Source organism: Leguminivora glycinivorella, chromosome 17 (genome assembly GCF_023078275.1).
Source record: "Leguminivora glycinivorella isolate SPB_JAAS2020 chromosome 17, LegGlyc_1.1, whole genome shotgun sequence".
NCBI classification, from domain to species: Eukaryota; Metazoa; Arthropoda; class Insecta; order Lepidoptera; family Tortricidae; genus Leguminivora; species Leguminivora glycinivorella.
In genome coordinates this window covers 12,978,820-12,997,579 of record NC_062987.1, presented here as the reverse complement: position 1 = coordinate 12,997,579, position 18,760 = coordinate 12,978,820, and the positions used below count along the sequence as shown (strand labels likewise).

General features: G+C 36.3%; 3 protein-coding genes across 3 annotated transcripts; 1 reads left to right on the top strand and 2 right to left on the bottom strand.

Moving 5' to 3' along the window:
* The first annotated feature begins 2,912 nt into the window (after positions 1-2,912).
* On the top strand, positions 2,913-4,390 carry LOC125235457 (histidine-rich glycoprotein-like). The gene is made up of 2 exons (XM_048142027.1): positions 2,913-2,966; positions 3,363-4,390. The coding sequence occupies exons 1-2, from the start codon at positions 2,955-2,957 to the stop codon at positions 3,924-3,926; spliced, it is 576 nt and encodes a 191-aa protein (XP_047997984.1). The 5' UTR covers positions 2,913-2,954; the 3' UTR covers positions 3,927-4,390.
* Positions 4,391-8,255: 3,865 nt separating this feature from the next.
* Positions 8,256-10,138, bottom strand: LOC125235456 (transcription factor SPT20 homolog). Its single transcript, XM_048142025.1, has 2 exons — positions 10,080-10,138; positions 8,256-9,681 (listed from the first exon to the last, which is right to left on the bottom strand). Exon 2 carries the CDS (start codon positions 9,554-9,556, stop codon positions 8,261-8,263), a length of 1,296 nt encoding a protein of 431 aa, XP_047997982.1. The 5' UTR covers positions 9,557-9,681; positions 10,080-10,138; the 3' UTR covers positions 8,256-8,260.
* A 3,786-nt stretch (positions 10,139-13,924) lies between these two features.
* Positions 13,925-16,207, bottom strand: LOC125235318 (putative mediator of RNA polymerase II transcription subunit 12). Its single transcript, XM_048141856.1, has 2 exons — positions 16,136-16,207; positions 13,925-15,480 (listed from the first exon to the last, which is right to left on the bottom strand). The coding sequence occupies exons 1-2, from the start codon at positions 16,145-16,147 to the stop codon at positions 13,993-13,995; spliced, it is 1,500 nt and encodes a 499-aa protein (XP_047997813.1). The 5' UTR covers positions 16,148-16,207; the 3' UTR covers positions 13,925-13,992.
* Between the last annotated feature and the right edge of the window lie 2,553 nt (positions 16,208-18,760).

The following is an 18,760-nucleotide window of genomic DNA, read 5'->3' as shown; positions in this document are numbered from 1 at the left end:
AACCAACTTGATAGAATTTACCTTGAAAACCAGTTAGCAACACTAAGTGTCCCGCAGCCACACCGAAAAATCAGAAATTGCTACCACAATTATTAATTTCACTCAAATAAATTAAGTAATAAGAGATTTTATAAATTACCAGTTTTACCACATATTTTAAGATAGTAAACACCACATTTAAAGTCCAATTAAACCATTTAAATTATTTCTCCACAATACACGTTGACCAATTATATTCCAAGACCAATCATAAAAGAACTCTACTTTCATAGAAATAGTGTGTGACTCTACCCTATTCCTATCATTTTCCCTATTCTAGCATATCTGAAACACAGACCGTCACTTACCATAGATCTTGTGTTCAAAATATGCACAAGTGTATCCCTACCATAAGCTGTACAGTTCAGCCAGCGAAGCTGAGATAGGCAACCTATAGGCTTGAGTTCTTATCCCCCCCTCTGCTCTTGCCCGCGGGCTAGGGTAGCAGAGAGTAGATCGCCCTATCCGTGTATATATCCAGTATTCTAGGACACACCAGTACCAGCCACATGAGAGACCCAGCTGCGATCAACTTTACTTAGATGTGGATCGATCACAACCGAAATCCCCAGCGACCAACGCCAGCATAGACTAGAGCACCGAGTAAATAAATATATATATATATAGGACCCCAGCCTCAAATACTGCCGACTTCAGTGAGCAAGGATTACTCCTAATGTCTTTCGTCAATCGTGAAAGTCCTCACTTCCATCTAACAGTTGGACTCTTTGAGACCGGTGAGAAAATACGCTTTTGTAAGTAAATAAAAGCGCCCAAGCCCTCCACTTGGAACAAAAGACCCCTAAACGCCTTATGTTTAACAGCCGCAAGGTATAAAGCGCTTAGCCGGACAACAGTCTGTCACAAACAATGATCTGGCTTATAACTTTCACTAAATAACCCCATGGAAAATTACTAAATTCAATTTTACTGACCAACTAAATAAACGAATGAAGTTTCCTTTACGTGCTATAATCTAAGCTTAGTTTTGCAAGAATTACTCCCTACAAAACCAAACACAGACTTATCTCCAAGCACCAGCCATACATCGACCCAGTCTTTGTATTGCTTGACGGCACTCATGAAACAAAGCACAGAAAACTTCACTATACACATCAATTTAAATGTAACACTACACTATAAATAGAACACTAAATTAACTCCACAACTGACAGTAAAGCAATTCCACCACAGGTCTAAATTCAACTGTACGACGATATTGTCCCCGCACAATCAAACAGAGACACAATTTCAAAGTTTACAATCACTTAGAATAATTTCCAAGTAAAAACAAACAGAGAAATAATAGCAGAACAACTTCACTCACCAGTATAACACACGAAAGCCAGAGACACTGTTAGTCTTGTAGATATTTTAAGAATGACGCGCGTCGGCTCGCTCCGACCCTTTTATAGATTCTATCTCCGACTTCCGACTTCCGACATCCGACTTCCGACTTCTGACATTCGACTTCCGACTTCTGACATCCGACTTCCGACTTCCGACTTCTGACATCGGACTTCCGACTTCTGACATTCGACTTCCGATTCGACATCGGACTTCCGACTTCTGACATCGGACTTCCGACAAGATGGCTACTCAATCGTGTGCTTTGTTTACTAAGTCTTATGCCCTATGCATTAGAGTTCACGATTAACACACGGATGTTTGCTTATCAACACGTGCCGAGTACACGTGTTTTAGAGAGAGACAGAGCTATTGATATTGATACCTATGTAGTCCAATAGTGGAGCGATTCGCAAATATTTTTACGCAAATATTATTTTGTGGAACATTCTTATTTATATTGTAAGTAATTTCGCAATGAAATATTTTATCTGTTACTAAATGTTACATTGAATGATATACTCAGGAAGCATAATAACCAATATTAGTCATTATTATTTCTTTGACTTGTAAATGAAATCCAGACATAATATCGGAACGTTACGCAGCTGACAACTGTCAGTGTCAGTATTCCGTCCATGTGAATGTAGTTTGTTGATAAATATGTTTTTCCAACCTGTTTTGCATCAAATAATAGTGAATTTTATGAGTGAAGACGTGACTATACATGTGATTAAACATCACAGATATTATTTGTTAAAATATCCAATGAAATCCCAAAGAAAATATGCACCAAATAGTTGGTCAAGGAAAAGTTGATTCGGCGTAAGTTTTATATGTAATAACGAGTCAATTTCCTCGTCATAGACGCTTGTTCTGTTACAAAGTCATTGTTATGTGTAAGAATTCTGTTTTCAATCAATACTTAAATTCTTACTGAATAAGAAGGGGCAGTAATTAATAAAAAGTCTAATAAGTTATGTGTCAAGATTATGAAACAACCATAATAGTATAAGTAGCTTAGTGTAGGTAGTACTTAAAATCAAGGCATCTTCCCAAGGTATCTTTGCCTACAAGAAAATGACGAAAAAAGCTCGTAATTCAAGAGCTTATTCGAAATATTTGTAGAAGAATACAAATTCTATGAATTCTAATTTACCTATTTTCTACGGCTCTATTGTCTTAGTAGTAATTAAATACCAAACTAACAAAAACAACCAAACAATACAAATAAACTCAATTATCAAAGTCTCTAAGTGAATCAATTTGAATACTTGGTGCCATTATGTATGCTAATCAGGTTCTTTGGATTCTATTACGGAACAATTACACTACAAGTGAGACGTTACATGATAATGGAAGCAAGCTCCTCCTAATGTCTTTAATCGACTACTTTTTCCATAAATCTCTCAACATTTTCTACCTATTGTTTCGCGACGCTTGACAATTCGAGCATACGTAACGATCACTCACACACTGCCGCAGAGAAACGAGGTATATAAGCGATGCAAATTACAAGTGCTAGCATTACCCACCACCCTCTCACACAGTAAGGTCCTCCAACCAGCATGCAGTACCACGTGCGTAACCCAGTGTATTTATTAAAGTGCCAGTGACGGTCGTGTAATCTAAATCAAACCGTGTTGTGAAACAGCCAAAAAATCTCGTTCACGAGCCTACATCCATATCAATTCTACATAAATTAGCGTTAACACTAGTGACTTCGTTATCAAAATTCATTTATGAGTGGATTCCATGTGCTTACAAAACGATCTTCCTGATCGGCATACATTCGAGTTTATAGGAAGCTTTTCCTTTCTAGTTATGTAACGCGTAGGGTTCCTTGCACTTCTCAGTGGTGCAAAACTGGTTTCAGCATTATGGTCGCGCTCTGTTTGTTTAGATGCATCAGATTGCAGAGGGTATTTTGGATATTTACTAAGGTCTTTTAATAATATCTAATTAATTATTTCCAGATTTTCTTGGGATTCCTGGCCGTGGTGGCCGCTTACCCCGGTGTAATCCACGAGGAGGCACCTCAGATCGAGGAGAAGTATGACCACCATGCGCTCATAGGTGAGTCAGAGCACCACCATCATGTGCAGCACGAGCACGCTAAGTCACATCAGTCCATCAAGTTCGAGCATTTCCACCCCGTCCCTGTATACGTGAAGAAAGAGCACAGCCATCTGCTGAAGCACCCCCTCGAAAAGGGCAAGCATGAGTCCAACCTGAAGCAGATCCACCCCGAGACTGAGCACAGCCATGGTCACGGTCTCGTACTTGAAGACCACAGGTTCGACACTGAGCATCTTGCCGCTGCTCTTGAGCACGGCGGCCTTGAGCACCATGGAGGTTTCGAGCACCACGCCGCCCTTGAAGGTCATGGCGGTCTTGAAGGCGGTTTGGAACACCATGGCTTTGAGGCTGCCGAAGGTCTGAAGGCGTACGCCGAGGCGCCCTCTTCCCATGAGGGTTACTACGCCGAACACGCGCACGCCCTTTCTGAAGACAGCGGTCACGGCTACGGCGGATACTAAAGTTTAAACTATAGGTGATTCCTTAAGGGCATGTCAAAGTGGAGCATTCCACCGACTGATATATTTAATTCTATCTTGCCTGTTGATTATTAAACTAAGATCGTAGCATTTAGTTGCATCGATCCGGCTTAAGCTTTGATAGTACGGCTTCGAACTCTGAGTGACAAATGTACCTGATGTAGATTTAGTAGTAAAATTATTAAGCGTTCCGTGAATTCTTGAAAAGTGATGGACATAACCAGTTTGTAAAGTTTCAAAGATATTTAAAATGTAAAGAGAATATTACTTGTTGACCTGTAAGTTGCAATAGACTTTAGAAAGTCCCCGGACTCACACTTGATTGACTGATTTATGTGTCACTGTAGTTGTTTCTGCGCTTAATACTCGTTAGTACTTAATTGTATAACTTGATGCGACCTTTGAGTCTCAGTGAAATTGTGATATTAATAAAATGTTGGTTTTTTAAATTGGACTTTTATTTGATGTGAAGATGTTTTGAATCAACTTCGTAACCTAAGAGTTAAGTGTCTCACGAGAGTCACGAGTGTTCTTTTCTGTTTGACTTGGGTCCCATTACAAATATGCACCTTTTATCAAATTTATTATCTGTTTATGGCAGTGAATCAACCAAAAAAGTTAAATTCGTGTTTCTTTGTATAGTATAATTAAGTTATTAAGTAATACCACTACTAGGAACACATAAAATAGACAAGTTGAGACAGCCCATTCAGACCATAATTACTGATTAGCAATGTTTACGGTCGGCCAGTCTGTTCAGTATGGACATAACTCACCCAGGAATTCACTCATGTAATACCAGTCCGTTATGTATAAACAAATGATTGAGAAATTTACATATTTATATATGTAAATTGCATAATTAGATTTATATTGTTGCCATTTGGCTACAATGCATGTATTTTTTAATAAACATATTTCTATATGTAAATTGCATAATTAACTAGACACAAATAAGTACGCGGCTCAGTTAAAATAAAGTTAATGTCTATGGAACTAAAACATTTTAAACTCTACTTGCGTACCTATAATCAAAATTTACCATGAATAATAAAACGGGTGAATTGCATAATTTCATTACCTACATTATGAAGTAAGTGTTGGAGTTGAAATTGCCCAATTTGCTTTTAAACTGTCTCGATTTAGCCGGCAGCATGGAAAGCTTTCCATCGTGTAACGAATCTTTTATTAAATATCTAAGGTGCATTAGGGTAATTCCGAAAGTCGCATAAAAATTACCATTATTTCCATTATATTAATATTCCCCTTTCGGAATTACCAGAGCATTTTTGTCATTCGGAATTACCCTAATGCACCTTACCTAAATATATCAAATTAAACTACAGAAAACTTTGGAACAGTTCGCCGAGAATGAGTTATGTACAAGTATTGCTGTGTGTCATTGAATTAGTTTTTGTGATATAATTTTTAGTTACCTCAGTTAGTCGATGACCACTTAACTAGGTAAACACGGAAAAAACACTACTAGTCCATTTTTTTGAAAAATGAGATTTTAATCTCAAAATGTAAAGCTTTAGTTACTACTTCTATTACCGTTGTATTTATAAATATAACTTACTAGTTTTTTCCCGCGGCTTCGCTCGCCTTAGAAAGAGACAAAATGTAGCCTATGTGACTCTCCATCCCTTAAACTATCTCCACTTAAAAAATCACATCAATTCGTCGCTCCGTTTTGCCGTGAAAGACGGACAAACAAACAAACAGACACACACACTTTCCCATTTATAATATTAGTATGGATTTTTTCCTTCTTTAAACACACTTTTACTCAAACATTGTGCCTTTCAAATCGTGATAATTCAAAATGTTGTAATGTTAATATTATTCGCTTCAAAATTTATTTTGCGAACCGCCAAGGAGTGGAATGCCCTGCCTGAGTCTGTGTTTCCACATGAGTACAATCCAGGTCTCTTTAAATCAAGAGTAAATAGGTATCTCATAGGTAAGCGTGCTTCACCGTAGACCGCATCATCACTTACCATCAGGTGTGATCGTGGTCAAACGTCTACCTATTCATACTAAAAAAAATATATTGATAGTTAATAATTTAAAATGTGTCAATCGCCGTTTCACTACACACCTTAAAATAATAAACATGATTGTGATGGAATATGTAATCGTGGTAATCGTCAACAACAATATTCTGCCAAGTTTATGTCTTAGGCAAACTATGTTACACAATTTAATTGGTAAGTAAATCGTTATCGAATATGCGGTGTTCTGGGCTTGTTGCCAACAGTATAACCATTGCAACTCGTTTCATAGTTATCTCTCTCTATCGCTTTTCCGTATTGGTGCTACAGTTGCTTATCGCTCGCCACGGAGCGTCAACAATTGTACTATTGGCCATAGGGACTCTGTTGTTCTTAAAGCAACATCATTAGAACACAATACGTTGAGTTGGGCCATCTTGGCCTTCACGCTATCGCCCGATGGGCGCACGGATGGTCCACATATCCAACAGGCAATCATTGTAAAACGCATTTTGTAAAACACATTGTTTATGTTACAACAGTTGAGATGTAGAATCTTAAATTTGCCTTTGAGATATGTTTCAAAACATGTGATCGTACGTTCATTTTAATACCTACCAATGCACGATTTTAAACTTACTTAAATTAGAAATGTAAAATTGGTTTTGTCTAATTATAGAACACCATAATTTAAGTTGATGAATTAGTATCATGCTTTGGTAATCAATAGGTACTGTAGGTTTAAAATTGCGAGACGTAACGCGCAAATTGTAGCACCCATAATCTGGGTCGTTTCGTATATACATACGCCTCAGTGTAGGTATTTGCACAATTTGCGACTAATATTTGCTTTATAAGAGACATCGCGGCACCAGTGTAACCATTTCGCTATGCTGCTAGCAATCCAAGTTTTCGATACCATAGACTTTTAAACTGAATGTGTTTAGAGTCAGTTGGCAAAGATTTTGACAGCTTAGCTGATGTAAATAATGTTATTTTAAATGTCAAACTTCGATTAAATTATGACATGACGTCTACCCTTGCAGAGGCGAGAGAGAGACTATCTTGGCTAGAGTCTAGCCTGCTCAGAAATACAATCAAACGAAATGAGAATGACTACATGTGATGTAATACAGTATAGATCTAAAAAAAATCGCCTTCATAAATAAGCGCGTTAGAAAACACGGAGAAACTAAAAAGCAAAAAATAATAAACCTTTGAACTCAGATTTCTTATCGGATTGCTATAATCTAGATTATAGCAAATTTAGCAATCCGATAGATTGGATTTCTCCGTGTATTCTGACGGGCTTATTTTTGAAGGCGGTTTTTTTTTAAACTTTTATTTGTTTCTCGATTTTTAGTGGTTCCTATTAGAATAGAATAGAATAGAATAGAATAAACATTTATTCGTGAACACAGACAAGACAAAGAACACATAATAACAACAAGACAGAAAGTAATGAAGTGCCACGAAATGGCCTCATCTCAGCGTGTTGCTGGTGACTTCCAGCGCTGATCTTCCGATGAGACCATCAAGTGAGAAAGATTCACGGAGGGTAACAGACAGAAGAAATGCAAAATATATGTGATACAAGAAAAATGGACTACAGTTAAAAAGAATAAAATTGAAAACATTACAAGAAAAATAACAACAGGCTGTGATATAAGAATATTGATATTGATATTATGATAGTCCGAATATGCGTACAGTAGTGAAATAATTATCCTTTAACTCCTAACCATTCAGGAGTTGACCTTCCATCACCAGCTCAGCCACATAAAATTGTTAATACCATCAGGCGTAAATAAAAACATTAATAACATTTGAAGAGCTCCCTCGATTTCTCCAAGATCCCATCATCAGACTCCGACTTGGTGCCAATGGGACCATCTCGGGGTTATACCCGTTAGATTAAAAAAAAAATTTGAAAATCGGTTTACGATTCTCGGAGATATCGAGTAACATATCTTCCTCCTTTTTTTGAAGTCGGTTAAAAAGTACATACTAGTATTATAGGCCGGTATTTTGTCATGATTATGAGTATTATGACATTTGATTAATATGCGTTGACTGAGTTGTATCTATGAGGACAGGATAGTTCTTATAATAAGGTAGTAATCGTGACGCCCAAGTAATGGCGATTGTGAATTTAGATTTACCCTGTACATTTGTGATTAGAAGTGCCTATATAAATGAAGCTGCACAAGTTTCGTGAACAGGGAGTCGCTTAATTTTATAGTAGGCGTTAGAAGCGTGGTAAAGAAAACAACACACTTACAATAAATATTTTATTTAACCAGTCTCAAAAAATCAGTCAACTTAAAAAATATATATATTATTGTTTCCAGACATGTCGTATCGTAACCTTCTCCGGTTTATGAAGACTAGTTCTGCAGGATTCTCTTTCCTAACTTCAACAGGAACGATACGTTTTACGGTGTGTAGTTTGTCGACAGGGATGTACACTTTTTTCCCGACTATTCCTCGTACAGGCTTTTCCACTGCGTAAAGCACGGGTTTTTCCACTTCCACCGTTTCCGACTTTACTATTGGCACTATAAAGTGTCTGACTTCTCCGTTCTTTGGGACTGGTATGAAAAGTGGGAATGGAATATTCACGTGCATATTGATTACATGAAGAGGGTTCCGTCTTATTAACCTAATGTCTTTATGAATGACAACAGGCGGTGATTTAGCAATATTTTCGGCATGTATTCTTGATGATTCTCTCTCTAATTTACTTTCCTGAAGTATCTTTTCAGGATCCATGTTCTTTGTGGAACTAGTATATGAAGCATATTGCTGATCATTTTCGTTTAGAGGGCTAACAATGGGGCGCCATGGTTCTTGGGTAGATAAAAACGTTTGTTGCTGGATTTGGTTTAAACCCTGTAGTTTCTGCTGAACATTTTTTTCTTCCATATTTTCATAAGGAAAAATATTGAACTTCAGATCTAAAAAAGGATCTTGCTGAATTTCTATGTTCTTTTCTTTCCCTTGTCTTATTTCTTCATCCAAATTTACAGAATGAAGTTCAGAGTGGAGTATCTCATTTTTTGTTAGACTTTCTGGCATCTGGTTTGAAAATGCATGAATATAAGCATTCTGATCCTTCAGTTTTGTGGCTGCATGTTCTATTAACTTATTTTCTTCTGGTTGCTGCTCGTGTCGATGTTGTTGTAGTTGTTGTTGCTGTTGTTGTTTTTGTACCTGTTGTAGTAGTTGTTGCTTTTGCTGCTGCTGCTGTTGTTGCTTCAGAAGCTCGACTTTAACATGATCTTCGTTTTCAGTATTTACCTCTACTGGTTGCATGTGAGAAACATGATTTTCTTCAGCTCTGGTCATTTCGAGATTAGCGTTTGTTTGCTGTGCAAGATGCAACTGCATTTCATTAGCTTCTAAAATGTCAAATGTATTTTGAACCACTTTTCCTTCTTCTCCATTAAGAGGTATTCCTGTTGCTGGGTTCTGCGGTGTATAAGCAAACGTGGAAGCAGATAGTGTGGTTTGTTCCTGCTCGTATTGGGCTTTAAGAAGTGCTTGTTGTTCAAAATTCATTGGTGGAAGCCCATGTCCTGCCTCATATTTTTTTATCTGGCTAGGAGTTAGGTACATGATCACTTCTTTGTATATCTGGGCATATTGCGGTTGTGCTCCTCGAAAGACTGAAGCCCCTTATCTTGAGGTCTAGCTTTGACAGTAACAGATCCGAGGTATAATATTGACAGAAGCAATTGGATCTGAAACATTTCACATAATTAATAATGTTATTGTTATAGATTACACTGAATTGCCGACAGCAAATAAATATGCGTCTACAAGTTGCAAATTGATCACGCTCCTTAGCGTATTGTATATTATATATATACTCGTAGCTATATCGGCATCGCGCTTCCGTTTTTATTTTAATGCGACAAAGCCAGTTGGGTTTCAATCGGCACAGAGCGTTAACGATTGTGACTATTGCTAGACCGACAGCATACTTATTTTTGCTTAGCCAACAATTTCGGATATACTTTCCCTTCTGTTTTTTATTTTTTTTATTTATTATAAACTGGCCAGTGATTGACCTTAGTCGTTACATATGTTTGGTGCTAATTAAGAATTCCATTTGTATATCATTTTTAAAGATACTCACGAAAATGTCCATGCCTGCAGCGCGGATGATCCTGATAGTCGAAGCGCGTTCGATCGTCTGTCGGATATAAGCTAAAACAACAAATTTTATACACCGCATACATATTCGAAAACAATATATCTTACCCTAACCAGCTCTCCATTTTAGTAATAGTGCTGTGACTGTGTCGATTAAATCACTGAAAAGAATTAAATCGACTGTTTATAACCTCAATGTCAAAAATAAAATGTGCTTTATACAAACGCAAAATATTTAAGTTAACAATTACCTTGTTAAGATGAGAAATAAATGTTTATTTTTTTTCGTAGTTTTTTTTTTATAACGTTCCTATTATTTACAAACTTAAGACGCAAAATAGCAGGGAGAAGAATATTCCAAGCATAAATAATACGTAATAAAATTCCCTAACGTCTTAAACTAAGTTAAAAATAATTGTGTTGAATGAAAACTCAATTACTGAAATTTTAAACGATTATTATTGTAGGTGTTTAACAACTACACTATACTTACGTAATTGAAATAAATCAAGTTTATTTAGGTATTTATTTAGTGGTTTCCTGCACGATACCGGAACAGTTATGTTTACTGGCTGAGAATATCGGAAGTAGGAGAAAACTGTAATGCCTAAATAAAATATTTAGAAATGTTAAATTATACACTACACTAATATCATTTCTTAATCACCTTGTGGTGAGGAGGATATTTTCATAGAGAGCTTTCAGCGGTTAGGTTAGTACAATTACTTACCTTTTGAATGAATGAAGAATGGATAAAACGGAAATAATATAGGTTCCTCATGTCCTGCTTGTATGTCACTTCGTTTAAAGAAAAAGTTCAATAAGAAGAAGAAAAAGACAAATAGTATTTTAATTTTAGTATTTATATTTTTCAGAAAGGAGATCTCCAGGAGAATCCAGCTCGGTTGGGCGGCATTCAATAAACTTGCGGACATCCTCAAACCCGCTGATATTCCACAGTGCTTGAAAACTCGCCTCTTTAATCAATGTGTCCTGCTCACCATGACCTACGGTGCCGAGACATGGACGCTCACTAAGAAGGCTGTGCATATGATACGAGTAGCACAGAGAGCCATGGAGCGCGCCATGCTCGGTATTAAGATGCAAGATCGAGTAAGGAATACCGAAATCCGTCGTCGCACTAAGGTGCAAGGCAAGACGTAGGTTTCGTTATTACCAAACTAAAATGGAGTTGGGCGGGACATGTTGCTAGGCAGAGTGATGGCAGGTGGACCAAAATGTTAACGGAATGGTGGCCGCTAACAAATGTAAGTGTCTGGCATCCGTTGGCTCGTTGGGTCGACGACATCCGAAAAACTGCGGGTCACAACTGGATGAGATTAGCCCAGGACCGGGAGAAGTGGCGTACTAGAAGAGAGGCCTATGCTCAGCAGTGGGCGATAAAGGGCTGATATGATGATGATGATGATTTATATTTTTCAATGTAATATACATGTGATGTGACACAAATCACAACATTCAATATGTATTTAAAAAATTTAATTATTATTAAATTATTCTCTTTATTCATTTTAATTCTTAGGCTAGGCTTTTTTATTAAATTATTATTATTTTATTATTTTTTTTTCCGCGGTCCCGGGTTCGAATCCCGGTAAGGGCATTTAATTGTGTGATGAGCACAGATATTTGTTCCTGAGTCATGGATGTTTTCTATGTATATAAGTATTTGTATATTATATATGTGGTTGTCTTGAGTACCCACAACACAAGCCTTCTTGAGCTTATCGTGGGCCTCAGTCAATCTGTGTAAGAATGTCCTATAATATTTATTTATTTTATTTATTATTTATTTATTTTATTTAAATTTAACTTTAGAATAATTTTAGATTTAATAGTTTAGTTTTATTTTAAAATAATATAATGTTCTTTAAGTTAATATGCAAATGTGTACGAAATCTTGTCTGAAAATAAAATAAATATATTGTTTAATAATAACAAACAAGGTACTAAAATGTAGTTTGATTTAATAGAATCGGAGATAATCGCTCTGAAAGTTGTGCCCCCTGTCGTTCCTCTCTCTGTTGAATATCGAAATAATAATATTATTTCAAGGATACATATATACTACACTATACAGTTCCAGACATTCCATAAGATTACCTACATGTCATCCTCCTTGCGTTAATCCTGGCATTTACCTTCTCATGGGAGCCTGGGGTCCGCTTTGAGAACTAATCCCTAGATTTGGCGTATTCACTAGTTTTACGAAAGCGACTGCCATCTGACCTTCCAACCCGAAGGTTAACTAGTTATTGGAATTAGTCCGGTTTCCTCACGATGTTTTCCTTCGCCGAAAAGCGACTGGCAAATATCAAACTTATTGGTACGAGCCCGGGTTCGAACCAGCGACCTCCGGATCGTAAGTCGCACGCTCTTACCGCTAGGCCACCACCGCTTACCTACATAAGATTATCTACATGTATTTGTGAAAATCAGCGCCACTCAACCACTCCTTGACTCAACCTGCCAATATTTAAAAAGGAATCGTATCAACTAGTATCAAGCTTATGAATACCATACACAATTGTAAGATAAGTAAAATTGAAAATTATTGCACTCATAATCTGGGTATTTTTTTATGTCTCGACCTATTTGCGCAATATGCGACTAATACACATCTTAAATAAATAAATAAATAAATATTGGGGGACACCTTACACAGATCAACTTAGCCCCAAACTAAGTACTATGGGTGCTAAGCGACGATATAGATAGATAGATAGATAGATAAGAACTTTATTCATTCCCACAACATACATGGTAGATAAAACAAAAGATAAAAGGCATGCATCTTAAAATAGAAATTAAAAGCTAATTACTTAGTTACATTTTTAAAAGAATACAAATTTTCAAAACCATGTGTCGTATATCTTATACATACTTAAATATGTATCATATACATACTTAAATAGATAAATACATACTTATAGGTATACATAGAAAACATCCATGACTCAGGAACAAATATCTGTGCTCATCACACAAATAAATGCCCTTACCGGGATTCGAACCTGGGACCGCGGCTCAGCAGGCAGGGTCACTACCGACTGAGCCAAATGTTTATTTTGAGTGATCTCCTTGAGTTCCTTGTACCCATTTTGTATGCTGTTAGCAATCCGAACTTTCTACATAACATAATAGACTACTAAACTGAATGTATTTAGCCTGCTTAGCAATTCAATCGAACGGAAGGAGGATGAATGGAGGTAAATACCTGAAAAAGTGGTTATCTGTGTATGTACTGGTCCGGTATTTTGTTATGACAGTTGATTGATAGGTATACTGTGTGCCTGTGAATTATGGTTACGTTACGAGTAATGTGATGTTGATAAATGTAAACGAGTATTTAACTGTATGTAATGTTCCCAAATAAACACGATACTGCTCGGTTAATAGTGATGGTGTCAGAAAAATAAAATATATCGTGTATTGTAACTCTGGCATGTGCCTTGAATAATTCATGGATTCCTAAGATGTTATAAGCATACATCGGGGTTTTGGGAGCGGGAATGAATTTGTGTATTTATAACTCTGTTTATAGTAACTTGAATTACTGAAATATAGATTAATCTATGTATCTGGCTCCAAATGTCTGGCTAGAAATGTTATAGTAATGTCTGTTGTTCATCGTTTTCACCCTTTTTGGGCTAGCGTAAATCATTCCCGCTCCCAAAACCCCGATGTATGGTTATAAGCAGACATTAAGTGCCTAGAGAAATCATACGGCGTAAACTGCGTGATCATGGGTTCTGCTAGTTTCTTCGTAGGCGTCAGAAACTTCACAGGTAAGGGAAATAAATGCAAGAAATATTTTAAGTCTTTTATTCAATCAGCCTCAAGAAAATAGTCAACTTATAAACTAGCTAACCTATAAATTAGTGTTTCCAGACATGCCGTATAAGTGTGAGCTTCTCCGGTTTGTGGACAGGAATTGCAAAGGGAATCTCTTTCCTAACTTCAACAGGAACAATACGTTCTACGGTGTATGGTTTATCAACAGGAACGAAGACTTTTTTCTCAACTATTTCTGGTACATGTTTCTCCACTTCATATGGCACGGGTTTTGCCACTTCCACTGCTTCAGTCTTCACTACTGGTACAGGAATATGTCTGACGATTTCTACTGGTACCGCGTAAGGTTGAGGTACCTTAACTTCTACGGGTTTCGGGATGGGTACGAAAAATGGCGCTGGGTATGGAATATTTACGTGCTTGATTACATGAACAGGGCGCCGTTTGATTATGCTAATGTCTTTATGAATAACAACAGGAGGTGATTTGGCAATATTTTCAGCGTGAATTTTTGCTGCTTCTCTCTCTAATTGAATTTCTTGAATTATCTTCTCAAGATCGATGTTCTTAGTAGGAATAGTGAACTGAGGAGCATATTGTTGTTGATATTCCTTTTGGGGGTTTATGATAGGACGCCAAGGTTCTTCAGCAGGTACAAATAGTTGCTGCTGGAGTTGCTTTTGACCCTGCTTAATAAGGTCATCTCGTACTTTCTGTTGAATATTTTGCTCCGCGATGTATTCATAAGGAATAAGCTTGAATTTCTGACGCAGTAAAGGATCTTGCTGAATTTCTATGTTCCTTTCTTTCTGTTGTCTTATTTCTTCATTAAAATTTACAGAGTGAGGTTCAGGGTGGAATATCTGAATTTTTTGTAGATTATCTGGCTTCTGGTTGGAGATGAAATTAATATAAGCGTAGCTTTTTGCAATCTGCTCCTGTTGTTTCTTAGCCTGTTCTAATAAGTGTTTTTGTTCTTGTTGTTGCTGCTGTTGCTGGTGTTCTTGTTGTTTTTGTAGCAGTTGCTGTTGTTGTCGCTGATGTTGTTGCTGATGTTGTTGTTGTTGTTGCTCTTGTTGTTGATTCTGCAGAAGCTGGATTTTAATCTGTTCTTCATTTTCAGCATTTGGCTCGACGATAGGTCGGATGTCTGAATAATGATCTTCTTCAGCTTTCGTTATTTCAATATTAGGATTATTTTGCTGCACTAGATGAAACTGCATTTTATTGGCTTCTAAAATATCAAGGGTGCTTTGAATAATTTGTCCATCTTCTTCATTAATTGGTATTCCTGACGTTGGTTTCGGTTGTGTATATATAAACGCAGGCGCAGGTTGTGCGATTTGTTCTTGCTGATACTGGGCATGTAGATGAGCCTGCTGTTCATAATTCATTTGTGGAAGACCTTGTCCTGCCTCATAATTCTTAATCTGAGAAGGAGTTAGGTACATGATCACTTCTTTGTATCTCTGAGCATATTCTGGCTGTGAAGCCTTGAATGTTTGAGGCCCCTTGTCTTGAGCATTGGCCTGGACTGCTCCGAGGCATAATATTGACAGGATCAATTGGATCTGAAAATTTTCATACACATACTTAACTATTTTAGAATGGGCACCAAATGATTAGAATTTATTAAGAGGCATTGGATATGACCTAATATTATAAAACCAAAAATGTTGTCGTCTTTCATGAAGTACGACATAATCATAAGTTAGTAGCTAGCTATTGTCACCTACCCAACAATATCAGATGTTGGAATAGATAATTAGAACACATAATCGTAGCAATTTAGCTATCTATCGTGTAATCTGTTGGCATAGGTACCTACATTATATTATTCATACGAGTACCTGCATCTGCCTTAGTCAATGGAATGGCCTAATATTATAAAACCAAAAATGTTGTCTAGTACTTCATGTAGTACCACATAATCATAAGTAAGTAGGTAGCTATTATTACCTACCCGACAATATCAGATATTGGAATAGAAAATTAGAACACATTTTATTCGTAAGTACCAATTTAGCTATCCATCGTGTAATCTCCAGTAGGTCATTAACATTTATGCCTAAATTTAAAAGTCTCCATTAGATCTATACCTATATCGATACCCTCAGAAGGTTCATTAACTTGTCCGTTATTCAGTTTTTGCTAAAAGCCTATACCCCCTAGGTTTCCTAATAGACTTCAATTTTTAATCAACTTTTTGTTCGTAAGGATACTCACGGAGATGTCCATGGCTGGAGCGCGGATGATCCTGATGGTCGGGGCGCGGCCGATCGTCTGTCGGAAGTAAGCCAAAACAACAAATTTTATACACCGCTTGTGTATTCGAAAACAGTATCAGAATCGTAACTAGCTCTCCATTTGAGTTAGTGTTGCGATCGTGTCGATAAAACTAGTTGATGAAATTAAATCGACTGTTTATGGTAATTTTTAACGTCAAATTGAATTGGACCACAATGTTAGCAGGAATAATAAAGATACAATAATTCGTAAAAGTCTTACAATGACCCGATAAAAAAATATTTTGATTGCATATAAAACTAATTGGTCACATGACAAATCAATGAGATCCTATATGGTACTTATAATATAAGTTTAACACTACACTCTATTTCAGTAATTAACATTGATTGTGTTTATTTAGGTACGAGTCTGCTATGCTGGCACGATACTGAAAAAGTGATGTTGGAGAAGAGATTTATAAACAACTGTTAATAAAGTTTGATTATCAAATTGATTACCAAAATATGTATTGAAAAATGTTTCAAAGTCTGTAAGGAATTTTAATTATTTCATTGCTTTGACTCTCTTGTAGTGGGGAAGTTACCCTTACCTTTTCTTAACGAGTTTACCATTTATTCATCACAGTTAAAAAAAAGCACCAATAAAATGTGTTAAATCATTAAGGGCAATTTCTTGAATAAGTCAGAGGTCTTGTAACTTAGTGTACTAACCTACATTAGGTACTTGTTTGTTTTTATAACATGGTTGTTGTTTAAAATATTTTTATTTTTATTTTATATATATTTGGGGCATCAACAGCGATACAAACAAACAAATGCTTAACATTTTAGAATACAATACAGTAAGCCAATGAAAGATGTCCACAAGAATAATAATCAACTTTTTTCGTTACTTCTTCATCATTCACACGGGGCTCATTCTAATAATATTCGATATGGTATTTTATCGATAACTATCGATACGAGCATGTTCCCAGCATATCTCTTCATAGATTTTATATAATATGTGTAATAAATGCGTTTATGACGCAATTTTCATTAGTTGACATCATTTCCCACTTCTCAAAATTCTACTTAATATTGATGAGGGTTAACTAAATGAATAATTAAAACTGAGTTAATATTTATAACCCAAAAATCTAATTGCATATAATTAAGTTCGCTAAGGTCAGTGTGGGCAAGACCGTCTACCCGGAAAGACCTTCTATTGACTATAACTTTTTTGTTTATATATTTACACCTCTCACACCTCTGGAGGTATAGCAGTTTTTCATCCTTAATCCATTGGTCTTCAATACATATCCCTAGGACGAACACTAGTTAACAATAAACTTGTTTCTCGTTTAGAACTCGAACATCGAGTTCAACATGGTTCCGCAAAAAAATAAAATAAAATAGAAGCAGCCGGAATATTTGTATATCATGTATGTAACGCAGTGATTTAATAACCGTTATTTCTGACTAGTACTATTATTCTACTCAAAACGCGCTCAATTTCTAGTTTTATGTTCTGAAATATGTAACTTAGAAATTGTGCCTAGTCAGAAAGTCCGGCATAAAAGAGAAAGGCAAGACCGGCATATGATAAACAAGGAGTTGCCAACCTTTTTTAGGCTTTATTGGAAATAAGTCGAGTGTAAACCATATCAATATATAGGTACGTTTTTGGCTTATGATAGTTGTACCGTTTTTGATTTTAACTTCGAAATACAGTTTTGATAATGATTCGTATGGTGTTACTAAAATCATTCGAAAGTATTAAGTAAAAATAAAATATATGTGACATTATTGTGAAGAATGATAAGAGGTTAACAGAAGTAAGCCTACACTGCATTATTCATCATCATATTTAAGTTGGTAGAATTATCGTAAGCTCTAACCGTTTTTTATTATTATTGTTTAAGTATATTTAGATTGTGAAACATGCGGCGACTAATATTTCAAAAGAGAGTTGGGTTTCAAGTTGGTTATTATTTTTATAATCAGCATTACCCAACAGGGACCGTATGGGTACCCTTTAAAACGGTTTTGACACTTTTGACCGACTATTTTACGGGTACCTGACCGTTAATTGACATTGCTGGCTGTCACTTTGACAAAAAGTCGTCATGGGTGTCGTCAATAGGTTTTCGGGGGTGGTAGCTCAAGTAGGTGGTAACTCTGGTAGTAACTATAGAAAAACCAAGCATTGCTAATAAATGTTACCAAACCAATTCACGACATCTTAATATCCTATTACCTTTGCTTAATAAAAAAGTTTCAAAAACAGATAAGTATTTGGATTTATATGAGCTTGTAATGTCGTGACTAAATTGTATCGCAGGTGTTCGTTGGAAAAACAGTATTATGCAATATCTGGACCTGAAAAGAAAAGGTTATGAACCCCATCTACGGGACATATGCCGGTCTTGCCTTATAAATAGAAAAATGCTTATATGTTCAAAATTTTAACATTAGTTTATTAATTATCTAGCACATTCTGCCCTGTTATTGCGTAAAATAACAATGATCATGATTTTGGAACCTAGTCTCATATGAAATTACGCGACAACAAGCACTAGACGGTCTTTCTGTACTCATCGCGGGAGGACGGTCAACCCGC